Below are 16,721 nucleotides of genomic sequence, written 5' to 3' on the forward strand. Positions count from 1 at the left end.
ATGTGTATAACAAACTTCTAAACCTCCCTTCTCTGTAAATGATGATTGTACTACCACTTTGCATGGGAAGCTACTGTTTAGCAGTCGGCAGCAACTGAACTCTATGTAGTTGCTGGGTCTTGATCTAAACTCTTGAGTTAAACCAGTGGTAACACGACCTAGGCATGCACAGTTTGATTTCCCGTAACAATAGTTGTTCCCCATATTAGGACGTGATCAGGTATATCTTCAACAATCGTCTGTGTTCATCATTCCTTGACATTAAAGCTGCAATATGTAACTTTTTGGGCGACCTGACCAAATTCACATAGAAATGTTATAGAAGTTATAGATCTCATTTAAAGCAAGTCTAAGAAGCAGTAGACCTGTTCTATGTGCACTATTTCTATGCTTGCCGTTCTTATGTTTTGTTTTTGCGTCTTTAACCAGCTTTAAACAGCTGAAAATACAATATTTTTTGTTATAGAAAATATATTTCAGAGGTTTAGATGGTACAATGATTCTCTACACTATACTTGCTCGTTTTGTCACAAACTGAAATTAGGCGAACTATTTGAATTTTAGCAACCAGGAAATGGCGGAGCGATTTCTGCATAGTGTACCTTACTGCATAAATCCTATCAGCTGCTAAATATGTTCCAAAAGGTCTAAGCCATAGGGCTAATCGATGCCGTAACTATGGTCCCTGGAACTATGAACTATGTTGTTATTTTGGTCATTTGAGTACGGGTAGCTGTGGTTGTTAAGGGAGAGAGGAGGCTTGGTGCCAGCCAGGCACATTCATCTGTGCCTGGTTATCATTCCATCATTGTTGTGTATCCCCTGGCCATTCAGAGATGGAACAATGACAGAGTTTTCACACATGGGTTGTGTTGAATTGCAAACCGTAGTAAAACGTTTTGCAAAGGAAAAACAAATCTGTATTCAGTCTTTCCCCTAGGATTTGTTTTAACAGCAGTGGCAAAGTGTGGGTGTTTTTGCTGTTTTAAAGCTAATTTCTTACAATTCTACACATTTTGCCATGGCTTATGTCTTGTTCTTATGCTGTATGAGTGACTCAAACATTATAACAAAATCAGTAGAGGCACCGTGCCATGACATTGAGAATTTTAGATTCTCTCTGACTATCTAGTTTTTATTTTGATGATTGTTAGTTCTCAAAGATAATATTATTTAAATATATATAGGTCCATTATCTTTCCTACTTACTTTATATCTGGTAATAGCTGTTTTAAGTTTACACCGAAAACTTTTTACCATACCGATTTTATTTAATGTTTTTGTATTTTTATTTTGTTTGTCATTTTCTCTCGATTGACCCTGGTTTTCAAAGTCTGACTCTTTCACTGAAAGTCGACCAGTAGAAGCAGCAGTGACATGGCAGCTGTTGAGGACGTCAGTGGCCTGTCACTGCTTTATCTTATCTCCTTTGAGTGTCACACTCCATAGACACACATGGTTTGACAGCACATACCGCACATTCCTTCTGTGTGGCGCACCTAGACCTTAAACAACCCCTAGCCACTACACATAGAAACACATGGTTTTTGGACTGGATGGTAGTTGGCGTACACACACACACATATCAACACACACACACACACACACACACACACACACATCACACACAGTCTACAAATGTCTGCATGATCCCTTCATTTCCTCCCGGTTTCCCTGAAATCATCACTAAGTGGAGACCATCCCTGACCAGTGGGGATAACAGACACACACACACACACACACACACACACACACACACACTATATAAACGGGAGCTCAACACACTAACACAGCTGATGGTGTCCAGACATGTGCAGCAGTGTTTTTGTTCTCCCTCTACCCTGCAGTGTTTCACATGGAATTAGTTCCAGGATAAACTTTACCTGTTGTGCTCATCTGACAGATGGAGAGAAGCAGAGGGTAGCTTCACACACACACACACACACACACACACACACACACAGCAGCTAGCCCCCCAGCTTTCCTGCTAACAAGAGAACATGTTAGTCATCTCCTCCAGACAAAGCCTGGGAATTCACTGATTAAACTATCTCCTCGTTAAGTCATTTACCGAAACCCAAGCCCTGTGTGTGTGATGACTTCTCTCCTGTCGCCTGTTCTCTGCTGTCCTGGAAGCCCAGCCAAGCCTAACCTCCGTCAGTTAGAACATGAGGTCACACAAACACAGCAGATGAAACTCACTCTCACACAAACAAACTTGTTTGCACTTGTTGGTGTCTTAGTGTGTGGGGGTGTGTTTATCTCTCAGGGGAAATAACATGATGTAGCCAATGTGTTCCTGGTCTGGTTTTTTGTTTGGGAAACATACCTCTACTCTCCTGTCTCTATCCTCTTCATGGTAATAATACTGGTAAATAACCTCATCTCCTGTCTCTATCCTCTTCATGGTAATAATACTGGTAAATAACCTCATCTCCTGTCTCCATCCTCTTCATGGTAAACCATGGTAATAATACTGGTAAATAACCTAATCTCCTGTCTCCATCCTCTCCATGGTAATAATACTGGTAAATAACCTAATCTCCTGTCTCTATCCTCTTCATGGTAAACCATGGTAATAATACTGGTAAATAACCTCATCTCCTGTCTCCATCCTCTTCATGGTAAACCCTGGTAATAATACTGGTAAATAACCTCATCTCCTGTCTCCTTCCTCTTCATGGTAAACCATGGTAATAATACTGGTAAATAACCTCATCTCCTGTCTCCTTCCTCTTCATGGTAAACCATGGTAATAATACTGGTAAATAACCTAATCTCCTGTCTCTATCCTCTTCATGGTAAACTATGGTAATAATACTGGTAAATAACCTAATCTCCTGTCTCCATCCTCTTCATGGTAAACCATGGTAATAATACTGGTAAATAACCTCATCTCCTGTCTCTATCCTCTTCATGGTAAACTATGGTAATAATACTGGTAAATAACCTCATCTCCTGTCTCTATCCTCTCCATGGTAAACCATGGTAATAATACTGGTAAATAACCTCATCTCCTGTCTCTATCCTCTTCATGGTAAACCATGGTAATAATACTGGTAAATAACTTCATCCCCTGTCTCCATCCTCTTCATGGTAAACCATGGTAATAATACTGGTAAATAACCTCATCTCCTGTCTCCATCCTCTTCATGGTAAACCATGGTAATACTACTGGTAAATAACCTCATCTCCTGTCTCCATCCTCTCCATGGTAATAATACTGGTAAATAACCTCATCTCCTGTCTCCTTCCTCTTCATGGTAAACCATGGTAATACTACTGGTAAATAACCTCATCTCCTGTCTCCATCCTCTCCATGGTAATAATACTGGTAAATAACCTCATCTCCTGTCTCCTTCCTCTTCATGGTAAACCATGGTAATAATACTGGTAAATAACCTCATCTCCTGTCTCTATCCTCTCCATGGTAATAATACTGGTAAATAACCTCATCTCCTGTCTCCATCCTCTCCATGGTAATAATACTGGTAAATAACCTCATCTCCTGTCTCCATCCTCTTCATGGTAAACCATGGTAATAATACTGGTAAATAACCTCATCTCCTGTCTCTATCCTCTTCATGGTAAACCATGGTAATAATACTGGTAAATAACCTCATCTCCTGTCTCCATCCTCTTCATGGTAATAATACTGGTAAATAACCTCATCTCCTGTCTCCATCCTCTCCATGGTAATAATACTGGTAAATAACCTCATCTCCTGTCTCCATCCTCTCCATGGTAATAATACTGGTAAATAACCTCATCTCCTGTCTCCATCCTCTTCATGGTAAACCATGGTAATAATACTGGTAAATAACCTCATCTCCTGTCTCTATCCTCTTCATGGTAAACCATGGTAATAATACTGGTAAATAACCTCATCTCCTGTCTCCTTCCTCTTCATGGTAAACCATGGTAATAATACTGGTAAATAACCTCATCTCCTGTCTCTATCCTCTCCATGGTAAACCATGGTAATAATACTGGTAAATAACCTCATCTCCTGTCTCTATCCTCTTCATGGTAAACCATGGTAATAATACTGGTAAATAACCTCATCTCCTGTCTCCTTCCTCTTCATGGTAAACCATGGTAATATTACTGGTAAATAACCTAATCTCCTGTCTCTATCCTCTCCATGGTAAACCATGGTAATAATACTGGTAAATAACCTCATCTCCTGTCTCCATCCTCTTCATGGTAATAATACTGGTAAATAACCTCATCTCCTGTCTCCATCCTCTTCATGGTAATAATACTGGTAAATAACCTCATCTCCTGTCTCCATCCTCTTCATGGTAAACCATGGTAATAATACTGGTAAATAACCTCATTTCCTGTCTCCATCCTCTTCATGGTTAACCATGGTAATAATACTGGTAAATAACCTCATCTCATGTCTCCATCTTCTCCATGGTAAACCATGGTAATAATACTGGTAAATAACATAATCTCCTTTCTGTCTTGTCTCCATCCTCTTCATGGTAAACCATGGTAATAATTAACCTTTTAGGGACAGACGTTCCGCTAGCGGATATCCAATGGTAGAGCGTGGCGCGAAATACAAATACCTCAAAAATGCTATAACTTCAATTTCTCAAACATATGACTATTTTACACCATTTTAAAGACAAGACTGTCGTTAATCTAACCACATTGTCCAATTTCAAAAAGGCTTTACAGCGAAAGCAAAACATTAGATTATGTCAGGAGAGTACCCTGCCAAAAATAATCACACATCCATTTTCAAAACTAGCATATATGTCACAAAAACCAAAACCACAGCTAAATGCAGCACTAACCTTTGATGATCTTCATCAGATGACACTCCTAGGACATTATGTTATACAATACATTCATGTTTTGTTCAATCAAGTTCATATTTATATCAAAAACCAGCTTTTTACATTAGCATGTGATGTTCAGAACTAGCATACCCACCGCAAACTTCCGGTGAATTTACTAAATTACTCATGATAAACGTTCACAAAAAACATAACAATTATTTTAAGAATTATAGATACAGAACTCCTTTATGCAATCGCGGTGTCAGATTTTAAAATAGCTTTTCGGCAAAAGCACATTTTGCAATATTCTGAGTACATAGCCCGGCCATCATGGCTAGCTATTTTGACACCCACCAAGTTTGGGGCTCACCAAACTCAGAATTACTATTAAAAAATTGGATTACCTTTGCTGTTCTTCATCAGAATGCACTCCCAGGACTTCTACTTCAACAACAAATGTTGTTTTGGTTCCAAATAATCCATAGTTATATTCAAATAGCTCCGTTTTGTTAGTGCGTTCAGGTCACTATCCGAAGGGTGACGCGCCAGCGTATTTCGTGACAAAAAAAATCAAAATATTCCATTACCGTACTTCGAAGCATGTCAAACGCTGTTTAAAATCAATTTTAATGCTATTTTTCTCGTAAAATAGCGATAATATTCCAACCGGGCGACGTTGTATTCATTCAAAGGCTGAAAGAAAAAAATTTAGAATTCTCGTGAACGCGCCTCTCAGTCTCACTGTTCCCAGGCTGACCACTAACAAATTCTCCTGCTGTTCTTCGCCCAGAGACAGCAGACACCCCATTACACTTTCTGGCGCCTTCTGAGAGCCAATGGAAGCCTTAGAAAATGTCGCGTTACAGCACCGATGCTGTATTTTCGATAGACATGCTACAGAAGGACAACAAATCGTCAGACAGGGCACTTCCTGTATGGAATCTTCTCAGGTTTTGGCCTGCCATATGAGTTCTGTTATACTCACAGACACCATTCAAACAGTTTTAGAAACTTTTGAGTGTTTTCTATCCAAATCTATTATATGCATATTCTCGTTTCTGGGCAGGAGTAGTAACCAGATTAAATCGGGTACGTTTTTTGTCCGGCCGTGAAAATACTGCCCCCTATCACAAACAGGTTAAGTAATAAGGCCAGAGAAGTGGCATATGGCCAATATACCACGGCTAAGGGCTGTTCTTAAGCACGATGCAACGCAGAGTGCCTGGAGTGCCTGGACACAGCCCTTAGCCGTGGTATATTGGTCGTATATAAACTGGTTACCAACATAATTCGAGCAGTAAATATACATGTTTTATCATACCCGTTGTATACGGCTGTCAGCCAATCACAATTCAGGACTCAAACCACCCAGTTTATAATGGTAAATAACCTGTGCATGCGGGTTTTAGAGAAGTGTTTCAGAGCAGTATTTTTATTTTTTTATTTTTTTTTACTCGAACCAATGGAGCTTGAAAACCTGTCAACAATCCATGAGAAAGACCCTAGGAAATACATGTGGTAAAGCTTTTCAACACGTTCAAAACCAGAGCCTTCTAATTGGACTCCTGACCTAATTGGCCAATGGTAATAGTCATATGTCATCCCAGGGCACCCAGAGCCCCAGGGAGATAATGTCTTTATCTAAACATAGTGGTCAGTCCATAGAGGTAGAAAGAGGCCTCATCTACTACTTTAAAATGGTGGAAACCTTCAATGGCAATGTCCGTGCTAAGACGGGTTGTATTCGTCCAGAGCTCTCTTTCGGCCTTCATGGGTCAGTCTCAGGAAGAGGGGGAGCTGAGATCCTTGTATCCTCTCCAATACAAGACTATAGCCAAAACTACAATCCAGCCTTTAGCTGGGGTCAAACACTGGACGCCTCCCTCCCTTGAGGATCCACTGCAATAAACGAACAGTATAGATGACCACATCAATGCTTTGGGAGGCAGCAGAGTTAACATTGTCTAATGCTACATTCATTACACTAATGTTACTGGCAGGTTGTCCATATGTCCAGTTTCAACATTAAACCCCCCACCTGTCATCAACATTCCTTGTCAAATGCCCCTCCCCCGGCCTCGAATTGGCCTGTTGTGTAGTCTATAGCTGGAATGTGAATTGTGGAGAGTGTACGACGTGTTGTGTGTGTGTGCTCGCTCATACTCGTGTGTGTGTGTGTGTGTGTGTGTGTGTGTGTGTGTGTGTGTGTGTGTGGCTTGAATCCGCTCCTTGTCCTGCTGAATAACCTCTGGCTGGCACTAGCTAACTCGATAGCTGTTAGCATGATCTAAGCCCCCAGTCATCTAACAAACAAATGAGTTGCAACGCAGCTCAGACTGACTGTGTGTGTGGAGGAGGAATTCCTCTGGAATAAAAACACTGGGGTCAGCTGGAACGGATCGCTGCAGGACACACACACACACACACACAAAGCTTATTTGTCTGGAATTACTGTAGACATGTTTTTCCTACAGACTAGTCAGTAATGATGTAGCTAATAGTCTAAATGGGGTGAAGAGGAAGACAGACAGAGGGAGAGAAAAGGAAGAGACATTCTCTCCATTTATTACATTAGGCTAAATATCAGGAATTACATAGTTTTTCCTCTCCAAACACTTAATGAGAAACGAGGGAGCGATACACTGACGAGTCAATCACCACCTTCCGGAGACACTTGAAACCCCACCTCTTTAAGGAATACCTGGGATAGGATTAAGTAATCCTTCTAAACCCCCCACCCCCCCACAACAATATAGATGTACGATTGTAAAGTGGTTGTTCCACTGGATATCATAAGGTGAATGCACCAATTTGTAAGTCGCTCTGGATAAGAGCGTCTGCTAAAGGACGTAAATGTAAATGTAAAATGAACAAAAATGTTCTGTCCCAGACAGAAACGGTGGTGCAGCTCTACTCCCGAACCTCAGGATGCCGCAAGGCTGTGTGTGTGTGTGTGTGTGTGTGTGCGTCTCTCATCTCATGTTCTTTTCTCTGTCTCAGGGCGTATCCTGGACCTGAAGACAGGAACAGTGAAGAAAGAGGGGCAACAATCTTCTATGAGGATGTGCATGGGCTCCAGACGATCCTTCATCTGCAGAATGAGGTGTGTCTCTGTCTGTGTGTGTCTCTGTCTGTGTGTGTCTCTGTCTGTGTGTGTGCTAGTGTGCACGTACAATATATCAACTGGATCCATCTCTCCATCTGCGGGGGATTTAAAGTGTTAAGTGATGAACACCTGTGTTGTAAACTCACTCCCAAAAGGACTCATCCATCCTTTAAAACTTAGTCATCTCTGATATGTAGATACCTTCATCTCCCTACATCAGCAATCATCCAGTCTTTGGTTCACACCTGCCTGGGAGATGCGTTCTGCATCCCAAATGGCATCCTATTCCCTATATAGTGCACTACTTCTGACCAGGACCCATAGAGTGCACTATATAGGGAATAGGGTGTCATTTGGGACGTAGACTGTGATGAGTGTGTAGCCATAATCTATTTCACCCCCCCGCGGCCATCGAGCCATATGCTTTCCCCCCGCGGCCATCGAGCCATATGCTTTCCCCCCGCGGCCATCGAGCCATATGCTTTCCCCCCGCGGCCATCGAGCCATATGCTTTCCCCCCGCGGCCATCGAGCCATATGCTTTCCCCCGCGGCCATCGAGCCATATGCTTTCCCCCCGCGGCCATCGAGCCATATGCTTTCTATCCCCAAGATGAAGTGAAGACACCATTGGTTAAAGTGATGGATGCTTCCATAGCTCACACGTCATTATGTATGACCTATCCTGCTGCAGATATTTCAATAATCAGGAATCCAGTTTAGAATCCCCTCTGGGTGGGTGTGTTTGTGTCATGCACCACCGTCCCCTCCCACTCGCTTCAACCCTGAGCGCTACTTTTGTTTATTTCATTCTCAGGATGTTTAGAAACCGGTTCCTCTAATGCCCACAGAATGACCGAATGTTTTTGAACTTGACCGTTTGACTGGAGCGGGTTTTAAAAGCCCAGACCACCGACACGTGTCTTCCCGTTATTTCCGATGCGGCCTGGCGTGCGTAAAGCTTCGTTAGCACAGGAATGGAGATGTTTGTGTTTGTTGTCTGCTTCACTCACATTACACAGATGCTAATCACGCTTTGTTAGGACGACTGGAATGTGTGTGTGTCTTTTGTTCCTTTTGCTATTTAGGCTGCTTGGCAAATTGAAAACAGCATGCAGGGATGACTGTCTGCACTCTGCGGTGACCACAGCTGAGAATACACAACACACACACACAGAGCCCTGAACAGCATGCCATGCAACCAAGTGGAAAGGAATTGTTCATTCTTCAACATCAGGGAAGCTAATATTAGCTAACTCCAGAAGGGCAGAAGATGATGTTCTCTTGAACCTTTTGTTGATCAGTGGAAAAACCCAGGTTGTCCCTCCTCTCTGCTCTCAATGATACCTGACTCACCGGCTGAAAGAAACTCACATGTCAAATGGCTTCCATCTTGGTTTCCATAATGTGAGACTGTGTAGACTTGGTTACAGCAGTTAAAGCTGACATCACTGCTTCTTTTAAACTTCCTTTATCCAGGTTCTCAGGTCTCTGTGAGATACAGTCTGTTCTGTAAGAGAGACCTGGTCCAACAGTACACGTTGTTTTCCCTCTCCATTTCTATGCAGTCATCTAATCAGTACAATTGTCATTTAGCAGACATGAAAACACACACACACACACACACACACACACACACAAAAGCAGGTTCAGATTTCAAATGTATTGTTCTCATTGAGGAGAATCCTATCCACAGCAACATGGCAACACACCAAACAAGATTTTTCCAATAACACTCACCATGCCTGTGTTCTAAATGGCACCCTATTCCCTATATAGTTCATAGGGCTCTGGTCTAAAGTAGTACGCTATATAGGGAATAGGGTGCAATTTGTCCTGCATCCGTCGTCTCACACAGCGAACATAACAGTACATTATATAATGTCAGGCACTGGTTATTTGTTGTGTGTGTGTGTGTGTTCTGGTTTATGGTCCATACACCTCATCAGTGCTGTGGGTTGACATGTCCCCAGTTCAGCAGCTCATATGTTCTAGCTCTCTGGTCTAAACATCTCTCTGATTCACATTAGTCTCTGTCTCCTCCCACTCCGTTCCTTTCTCTGTGTTTGTGTCTGTCTGTTTCTGCTTGACTGTGTTTGGGGGGGGGGGGGAGCGGACTACATGTGTGCCAAATGGGAGCCCTAGGCCCAGAGGTACCATTGTATGTATGACTTATAGCAGGGTTCCCCAACTTGCGGCCCGCGGGTGATTTTTATTTGCCCCCAAGTATCCGTAGCAACAAAGAATTGTAAAAACAGTCAGCTCCAAGTGATGTACATTTTGGAAATCTGTTCCAAAGTATTCCCACGCATACCAGAGAGAGATGTGATCATATACAAATGTGAGGTTTGAAATGATTGTTTTGGTCAAATATTCTTCTTGTCAGATATGCAGTCTACAAATTATGTAATTATGTTCCGACCCCTGACCATCCGCTCAAGAAAAGATCGTCCCGTGTCTGAATCTAGTTGATCTCTGATGTATAGTGTCCTATGTGTTTCTCAAAGATCATCCCGTGTCTGAATCTAGTTGATCTCTGATGTATAGTGTCCTGTGTGTTTCTCAAAGATCATCCCGTGTCTGAATCTAGTTGATCTCTGATGTATAGTGTCCTATGTGTTTCTCAAAGATCATCCCGTGTCTGAATCTAGTTGATCTCTGATGTATAGTGTCCTATGTGTTTCTCAAAGATCATCCCGTGTCTGAATCTAGTTGATCTCTGATGTATAGTGTCCTGTGTGTTTCTCAAAGATCATCCCGTGTCTGAATCTAGTTGATCTCTGATGTATAGTGTCCTATGTGTTTCTCAAAGATCATCCCGTGTCTGAATCTAGTTGATCTCTGATGTATAGTGTCCTATGTGTTTCTCAAAGATCATCCCGTGTCTGAATCTAGTTGATCTCTGATGTATAGTGTCCTGTGTGTTTCTCAAAGATCGTCCCGTGTCTGAATCTAGTTGATCTCTGATGATCTCTGACATCTCTGATGTACCCTGTGTGTTTCTCTTCAGATGTGGCAGCACCCCACTGGACCACATCTCTCTCAACCGACTGTCCAACATGAGGAAGAGATACAGGTGAGACAAACAGACGTCGGCTCTCACTTTACTATTCCTACCTTTCTTTTTTTACTAGATGTTCTTCTCCCCTGTCTCAATATGGCCTTAGAAATAAATAAACGTACCAATGATTTAGCTCTTCAGAGATTAGATCATTGGAATGTTTTTATTTAGAAGGCCATATTGCGACAGCTCCCATTTGACTTGTGTAACTACATTGTCCAGCAGACAGATGAAAACTATGGCCTGCGCTCACATGACTGTGTTTTGTTGATTGTGCCTAAGGTCCGTACAGGGCTAGGGAAAAAGCTTTCCAGTTCTCTGCACCTTTCGCTTGGAACAAGCTTCAGGTCCTGAAATTACAGGAGCTTGTCCCTTTTTAAATGAGTTTAAAGCTAGGTTGAACACTCTGATGGAAAATTAAGCTGCACCACACTTTCCAAAACTATCTTCCTGTAGTGTTTTATGTTGTAAATGTGTCTGCAACTTTGTGTGCTGCTATTTTGGCCAGGTCTTGAAAAAATCTGAGACTAACCTCGTCAAATTAACATCAAACATTTTTATAAAGCCCTTTTTATTTGAGCAGTTGTCACAAAGTGCTTTACAGATACCCAGCCTGAAACCCCACAGAGCAAGCAGTGTAGATGTAGAAAACAGTGGCTAGGAGAAACTCCCTAGAAAGGCAGGAACCTAGGAAGAAACCTAGTGAGGAACCAGGCTAGCAGATAAATCTTCTCCCTGTTCTTCTCCTCCTCTCTCTACCTCTTCTATCCTCCCTCCATCTCCCTTCATCAGGCTAAGATAACTTGTTTGTGTGTACGTTCATGTTTGCATGTGCAACTTTACGTGTGTTGGGTTTTTTCTGCCATTGAAATCCTTGGGTGGCCGCATAACAATTGTTTTGGTCCGAACATTGTATATAGAAAAAGTGTACAAAACATTAGGAACACCTTCCTAATATTGAGTTGCACCCCCTTTTGCCCTCAGAACAGCCTCAATTCGTCGGGGCATGGTGTCAAGTGTTCCACAGGGAAGCTGGCCCAGGTTTACGCCAATGCTTCCCACAGTTGTCAAGTTGGCTGGATGTTCTTTGGGTGGTGGACCATTCTTGATACACGGGAAACTGTTGAGTGTGAAAAACCCAGCAGCATTGCACTTCTTGACACACTCAAACCGGTGCGCCTGGCACCTACTACAATACCCCATTCCAATTTTTTTTTGTTTAGTTTATTAATTCAACCATTTTAAAAACAAGCACACATAAAACTTAAAAGCCATACATGCACATGAATAAAATCATGGAGGATAACACAATAAAGTCTGAGACTTATTTCCATTGTGGTCCTCTTGACACAAGATGGCTAGACAAGATCGAACACAGTACGACAGTGAAATAATAAGGCAAGGCAGTTAAATGTTTTGTCTTGCCCATTCACCCTCTGAATGGCACACATACACTATCCATGTCTCAAGGTTTAAAAATCATTCTTTAATCTGTCTCCTCCCCTTCATCTATACTGATTGAAGTAGATTTAACAAGTGACATCAATAAGGGATCATAGCTTTCACCTGGATTCACCTGGTCAGTCTGTCATGGAAGGAGCTGGTGTTCCTAATGTTTTGTACACTCAGTGTATATTTTTTTATAATATAATCTTTGACAACTAACAATCACCAAAATAAAAGCTAGACAGTCAGGGAGATTTGAAATTTCCACAATGAATTTAGCAGTGTTGATGTTGTTATTATGTTTGAGCAAAAGAACACAGCATTAGCCATTACAAAATGCATAGAAATTAGCTTTAAAACTGCAACATTTCTCTCTCAGCTTCATGGCAGAATATGTAGAATCGGAGGAAATTAGCTTTAAAACTGCAACATTTCTCTCTCAGCTTCATGGGAAAATGTATAAAATTGCAGGAAATTGGCTTTAAAAAAGAGCATTTTTCACGCACACCTGCCACGCCCACCACCTAAGCCCGTTATTGATCCATTAAAAACCCTGGTGTGTATTGTTAAATGTGTGTGTTGTTAAATGTGTGTGTAATCTGATTGTTTCTAGGAACGGTCTGGGACCCTCGAAGGAGGGAGAGGATCAGTACTCTGTGGTGCACTGTACCGGCTACATCAAAGCATGGCCCCCAGCAGGTATCTACTGACCATACACAACCTTTTATCTCCCTAACTAGTTCAACTAATAGATTTGTTGATGCTAGCAGTGTGTGGGCTTTCCATTCAAAACATTGACAACAGTGGTGGTAGCAGAACACACACGCACACACCATACACACATGCACAAACACATACACACGCATACACATTCACACACGTGGCATCCAGGATGGATGGGGGTCAGAGATCACACATGACTTCGGATGCACTCGTTGACACACACTCCAACTCTTTCAAGTGTTTACAGAGTCACGCAACCCCCCGGCCTGGAATTCTGTCTGCAATTCCCATGAGTGTTTTGGGATTCAGAACCAGGTGTCTAAATGGGGGGGGGGTGGGGAGCAACTTTCAGCATCACAGTATGAAATGTATTTCAACTGCTTTGAGGCTATACTGAATGATTCCCAGAATCCCCGATCACACGGACACGCCACATGTGTGTGGAAATCGTTGACACATGTTTAACTTCCTGGGACATAAATAGACCAGTGGAATGTTCTGGACTGTCAGTCTATCGCTCGCCCACTATCAGTCTTAAGGTACTAAATCAGACGCATCACCCGCGTTCGCACACGCGAAAACAGCACAAGAACTGGTAGAATGTAGCTTATGTCTCATGTCAGCTCTTCTGGGTCCATGTTCAGAAAGCATCTCAGATTAGGAGTGCTGATCTAGGATCAGGTCCTCCCCTGTCCATGTAAAAGGCAATCCTAGATGAGCTCTCCTTCTCTGAGTGTCTTTCTGAACAAAGGCCCTGGGGAGACTAAAGTGGACAGAGGTCAGGTAGTAGGATGGATGGTATGGCTGGGATAGAACATCAAAATGATAGTTGTGTATATTATTGAATCTAGACGGATGTGTCCCAATTGGCACCTTATTCACATATGGCTCTGGTCAAAAGTAGTGCACTATACAGGGAATATAGTGCCATTTGGCCCGCAGGCTACTTCTTGCATTGACGTGGCTGGCTAGTTGGTTGACTATGTAGTAAAAGTCCTCAACACAGATTCTCTTGTTTGTTTTGGGGTTTTTTTCAACTTTTTTTAAAAATTTGTCTTTTGAAAAATTATACAGACAATAAGACAAACAGATAGAAAAACACACTGATCCCCTACTGGAGGGGAGAGGAGAGGGCAGGGGAGGGGAGGAGAGAGGGAGACCTGTGAACAGTCTTCATTATGACTAATAGGTGTTTTTGTGTTGTCAAGGAAACAACAAAGGAATTCATTACTGTGGGAAACTGATATCAACATTTAAATCAATGAAGACTTAAACTCTCTCTTGCTCATTCTCTTTCCCTCCTCTCCCTCCTTCCCTTTGTGATGTATATGAATATGGATACTGGCAGTAAGAGATTTTGGATATTTGTTCCGGATGATTTGTGTGGGTGTGTGTTTGTGTGATTTATCTGCTTGCGCCTCAGCTGTTCTGGAGAAAGCAGCTTGTACAGCACACTGGTACGGTACTAGACTACACAGTGTCATGCTGGAGATCACCTCAACAACACAAAGTTCACATCTGAAACCACACATTTGCACTTTATTAGATAGCTGTCATCTTGATATCTCTCTCTCTTGTATTTAATATCTTTCTCTCTTTTCTCTCCTCCTTTCTCTCTATGTCAGGTATGACCATACCAGAAGAAGACACAGAGGCAGGACAGACCAGTAAATACTGCCTTGTGGCCATCGGAAGACTGCAGGTACCATCGTGCGTGTGTGTGTGTGTGTGTGTGTGTGTGTGTGTGTGTGTGTGTGTGTGTGTGTGTGTGTGTGTATATTGTGCATGAGAAGGTGTGACCTGAGAACACAGGGTTGTCAGGGAGCATCAGTATAGGAGGATTACAGTAATGGAGCAGACAGGTGGAACGAGCACTGAAGACCTCTTCCCATCCTCACATAACTCAACCAGTTCAACCCTTATTCCCGTGTCCAACATCTACCATCTCCTACCTTAACCTTCTCAGCTCCCAGATTTCTCTGATGTTTTAGAGGGAGTTGAACCACTACTGTCCTCTCATAGTATCCCATATACCCCCCCCATACTCAACTGGTGGACCGCAGTCTGTGTCCCGGCTTACTCCGTCAGGCTTCGATCCCTGGTATCATGTAAACACACATAAGACATGAAAACAATTGTCAAATTGCAGGACATTAGCTTTACAACTGCCTAGCAATTCTCTACCCCTTGCAAAATGTGTAGAATTGTGTGAAATTAGCTTTAAAACGTAAAGGGTGCTTACATGTGCATAAGACACACCAGACATGTACAGTATCTGGCTAAATGGTCAAAACAGTTCATATTTTCTGTTAAGTTTTGATAAAACCTTTTCTACTGTATCTCAAACGCTGCCAATTTAACCACTTGGGACAGTTTTCAGGGCCAATTAACCACTTGGGACAGTTTTCAGGACCAATTAACCACTTGGGACAGTTTTCAGGACCAATTAACCACTTGGGACAGTTTTCAGGACCAATTAACCACTTGGGACAGTTTACAGGACCAATTAACCACTTGGGACAGTTTTCAGGACCAATTAACCACTTGGGACAGTTTTCAGGACATTGTAATCCAGATTTCGTCTCTCCTTGCTTTTGGACAAAACTTTTGAGACACAACTGAAGTCTTTATGAGACCAGATCACATGCTACAACAAATATCATGTTAATATGATCTGATGACATTAGGAAGAAACAGGCCTTTGGTGTCGTGAATGGAAGCTAATGGGGGAACAGAATTGAACACAACACAGGATCATTTTAAGCTGCATTAACCTCCTGGGCAAGGTAGGACATTTGCGTCCCACTTAGTCAACAGCCAGTGAAATCGCGTGGCGCGAAATACAAATACCTAAAATGCTATAACTTCAATTTCTCAAACATATGACTATTTTACACCATTTTAAAGACAAGACTCTCGTTAATCTAACCACATTGATTTCAAAAAGGCTTTACAGCGAAAGCAAAACATTAGATTATGTCAGGAGAGTAAGTACCCTGCCAAAAATAATCACACAGCCATTTTCAAAGCAAGCATATATGTCACAAAACCCAAACCACAGCTAAATGCAGCACTTACCTTTGATGATCTTCATCAGATGACACTCCTAGGACATTATGTTATACAATACATGCATGTTTTGTTCAATCAATTTCATATTTATATAAAAAAACAGCTTTTTACATTAGCATGTGATGTTCAGAACTAGCATACCCACTGCAAACTTCCGGTGAATTTACGATTAACGTTCGCAAAATACATAACAATTATTTTAAGAATTATAGATACAGAACTCCTTTATGCAATCGCGGTGTCAGATTTTAAAATAGCTTTTCGGCAAAAGCACATTTTGCAATATTCTGAGTACATAGCCCGGCCATCACGGCTAGCTAATTTGACACCCACCAAGTTTGGCCCTCACCAAACTCAGAATTACTATAAGAAAAATTGGATTACCTTTGCTGTTCTTCATCAGAATGCACTCCCAAGACTTCTACTTCAACAAAAAATGTTGTTTTGGTTCCAAATAATCCATAATTATATTCAAATACCTCCGTTTTGTTCGTGCGTTCAGGTCCGTATACGAAGGGTGAC

The 16,721-nt window shown here is 41.9% G+C and overlaps 1 protein-coding gene and 1 long non-coding RNA gene across 2 annotated transcripts in view; one reads left to right on the forward strand and one right to left on the reverse strand.

The window, feature by feature from the left end:
* Positions 1-16,721, forward strand: part of arnt2 (aryl-hydrocarbon receptor nuclear translocator 2) — a gene marked incomplete in the record, with an annotated part of 104,368 nt that overhangs the window by 31,918 nt on the left and 55,729 nt on the right. The window contains 4 exon segments of the mRNA XM_029720779.1: positions 7,794-7,896; positions 10,908-10,973; positions 13,018-13,103; positions 14,753-14,829. Coding sequence (XP_029576639.1) covers positions 7,794-7,896; positions 10,908-10,973; positions 13,018-13,103; positions 14,753-14,829 — 332 coding nt within the window.
* LOC115166880 (uncharacterized) overlaps positions 15,142-16,721 on the reverse strand; it is a 60,816-nt gene continuing 59,236 nt past the window's right edge. Inside the window, exon 4 of the long non-coding RNA XR_003870381.1 lies at positions 15,142-15,225. This is a non-coding gene — a long non-coding RNA (uncharacterized LOC115166880). The remainder of the gene's footprint in view (positions 15,226-16,721) is intronic.

This window comes from Salmo trutta, chromosome 29 (assembly GCF_901001165.1).
Source record: "Salmo trutta chromosome 29, fSalTru1.1, whole genome shotgun sequence".
Lineage (NCBI taxonomy): Eukaryota > Metazoa > Chordata > Actinopteri > Salmoniformes > Salmonidae > Salmo > Salmo trutta.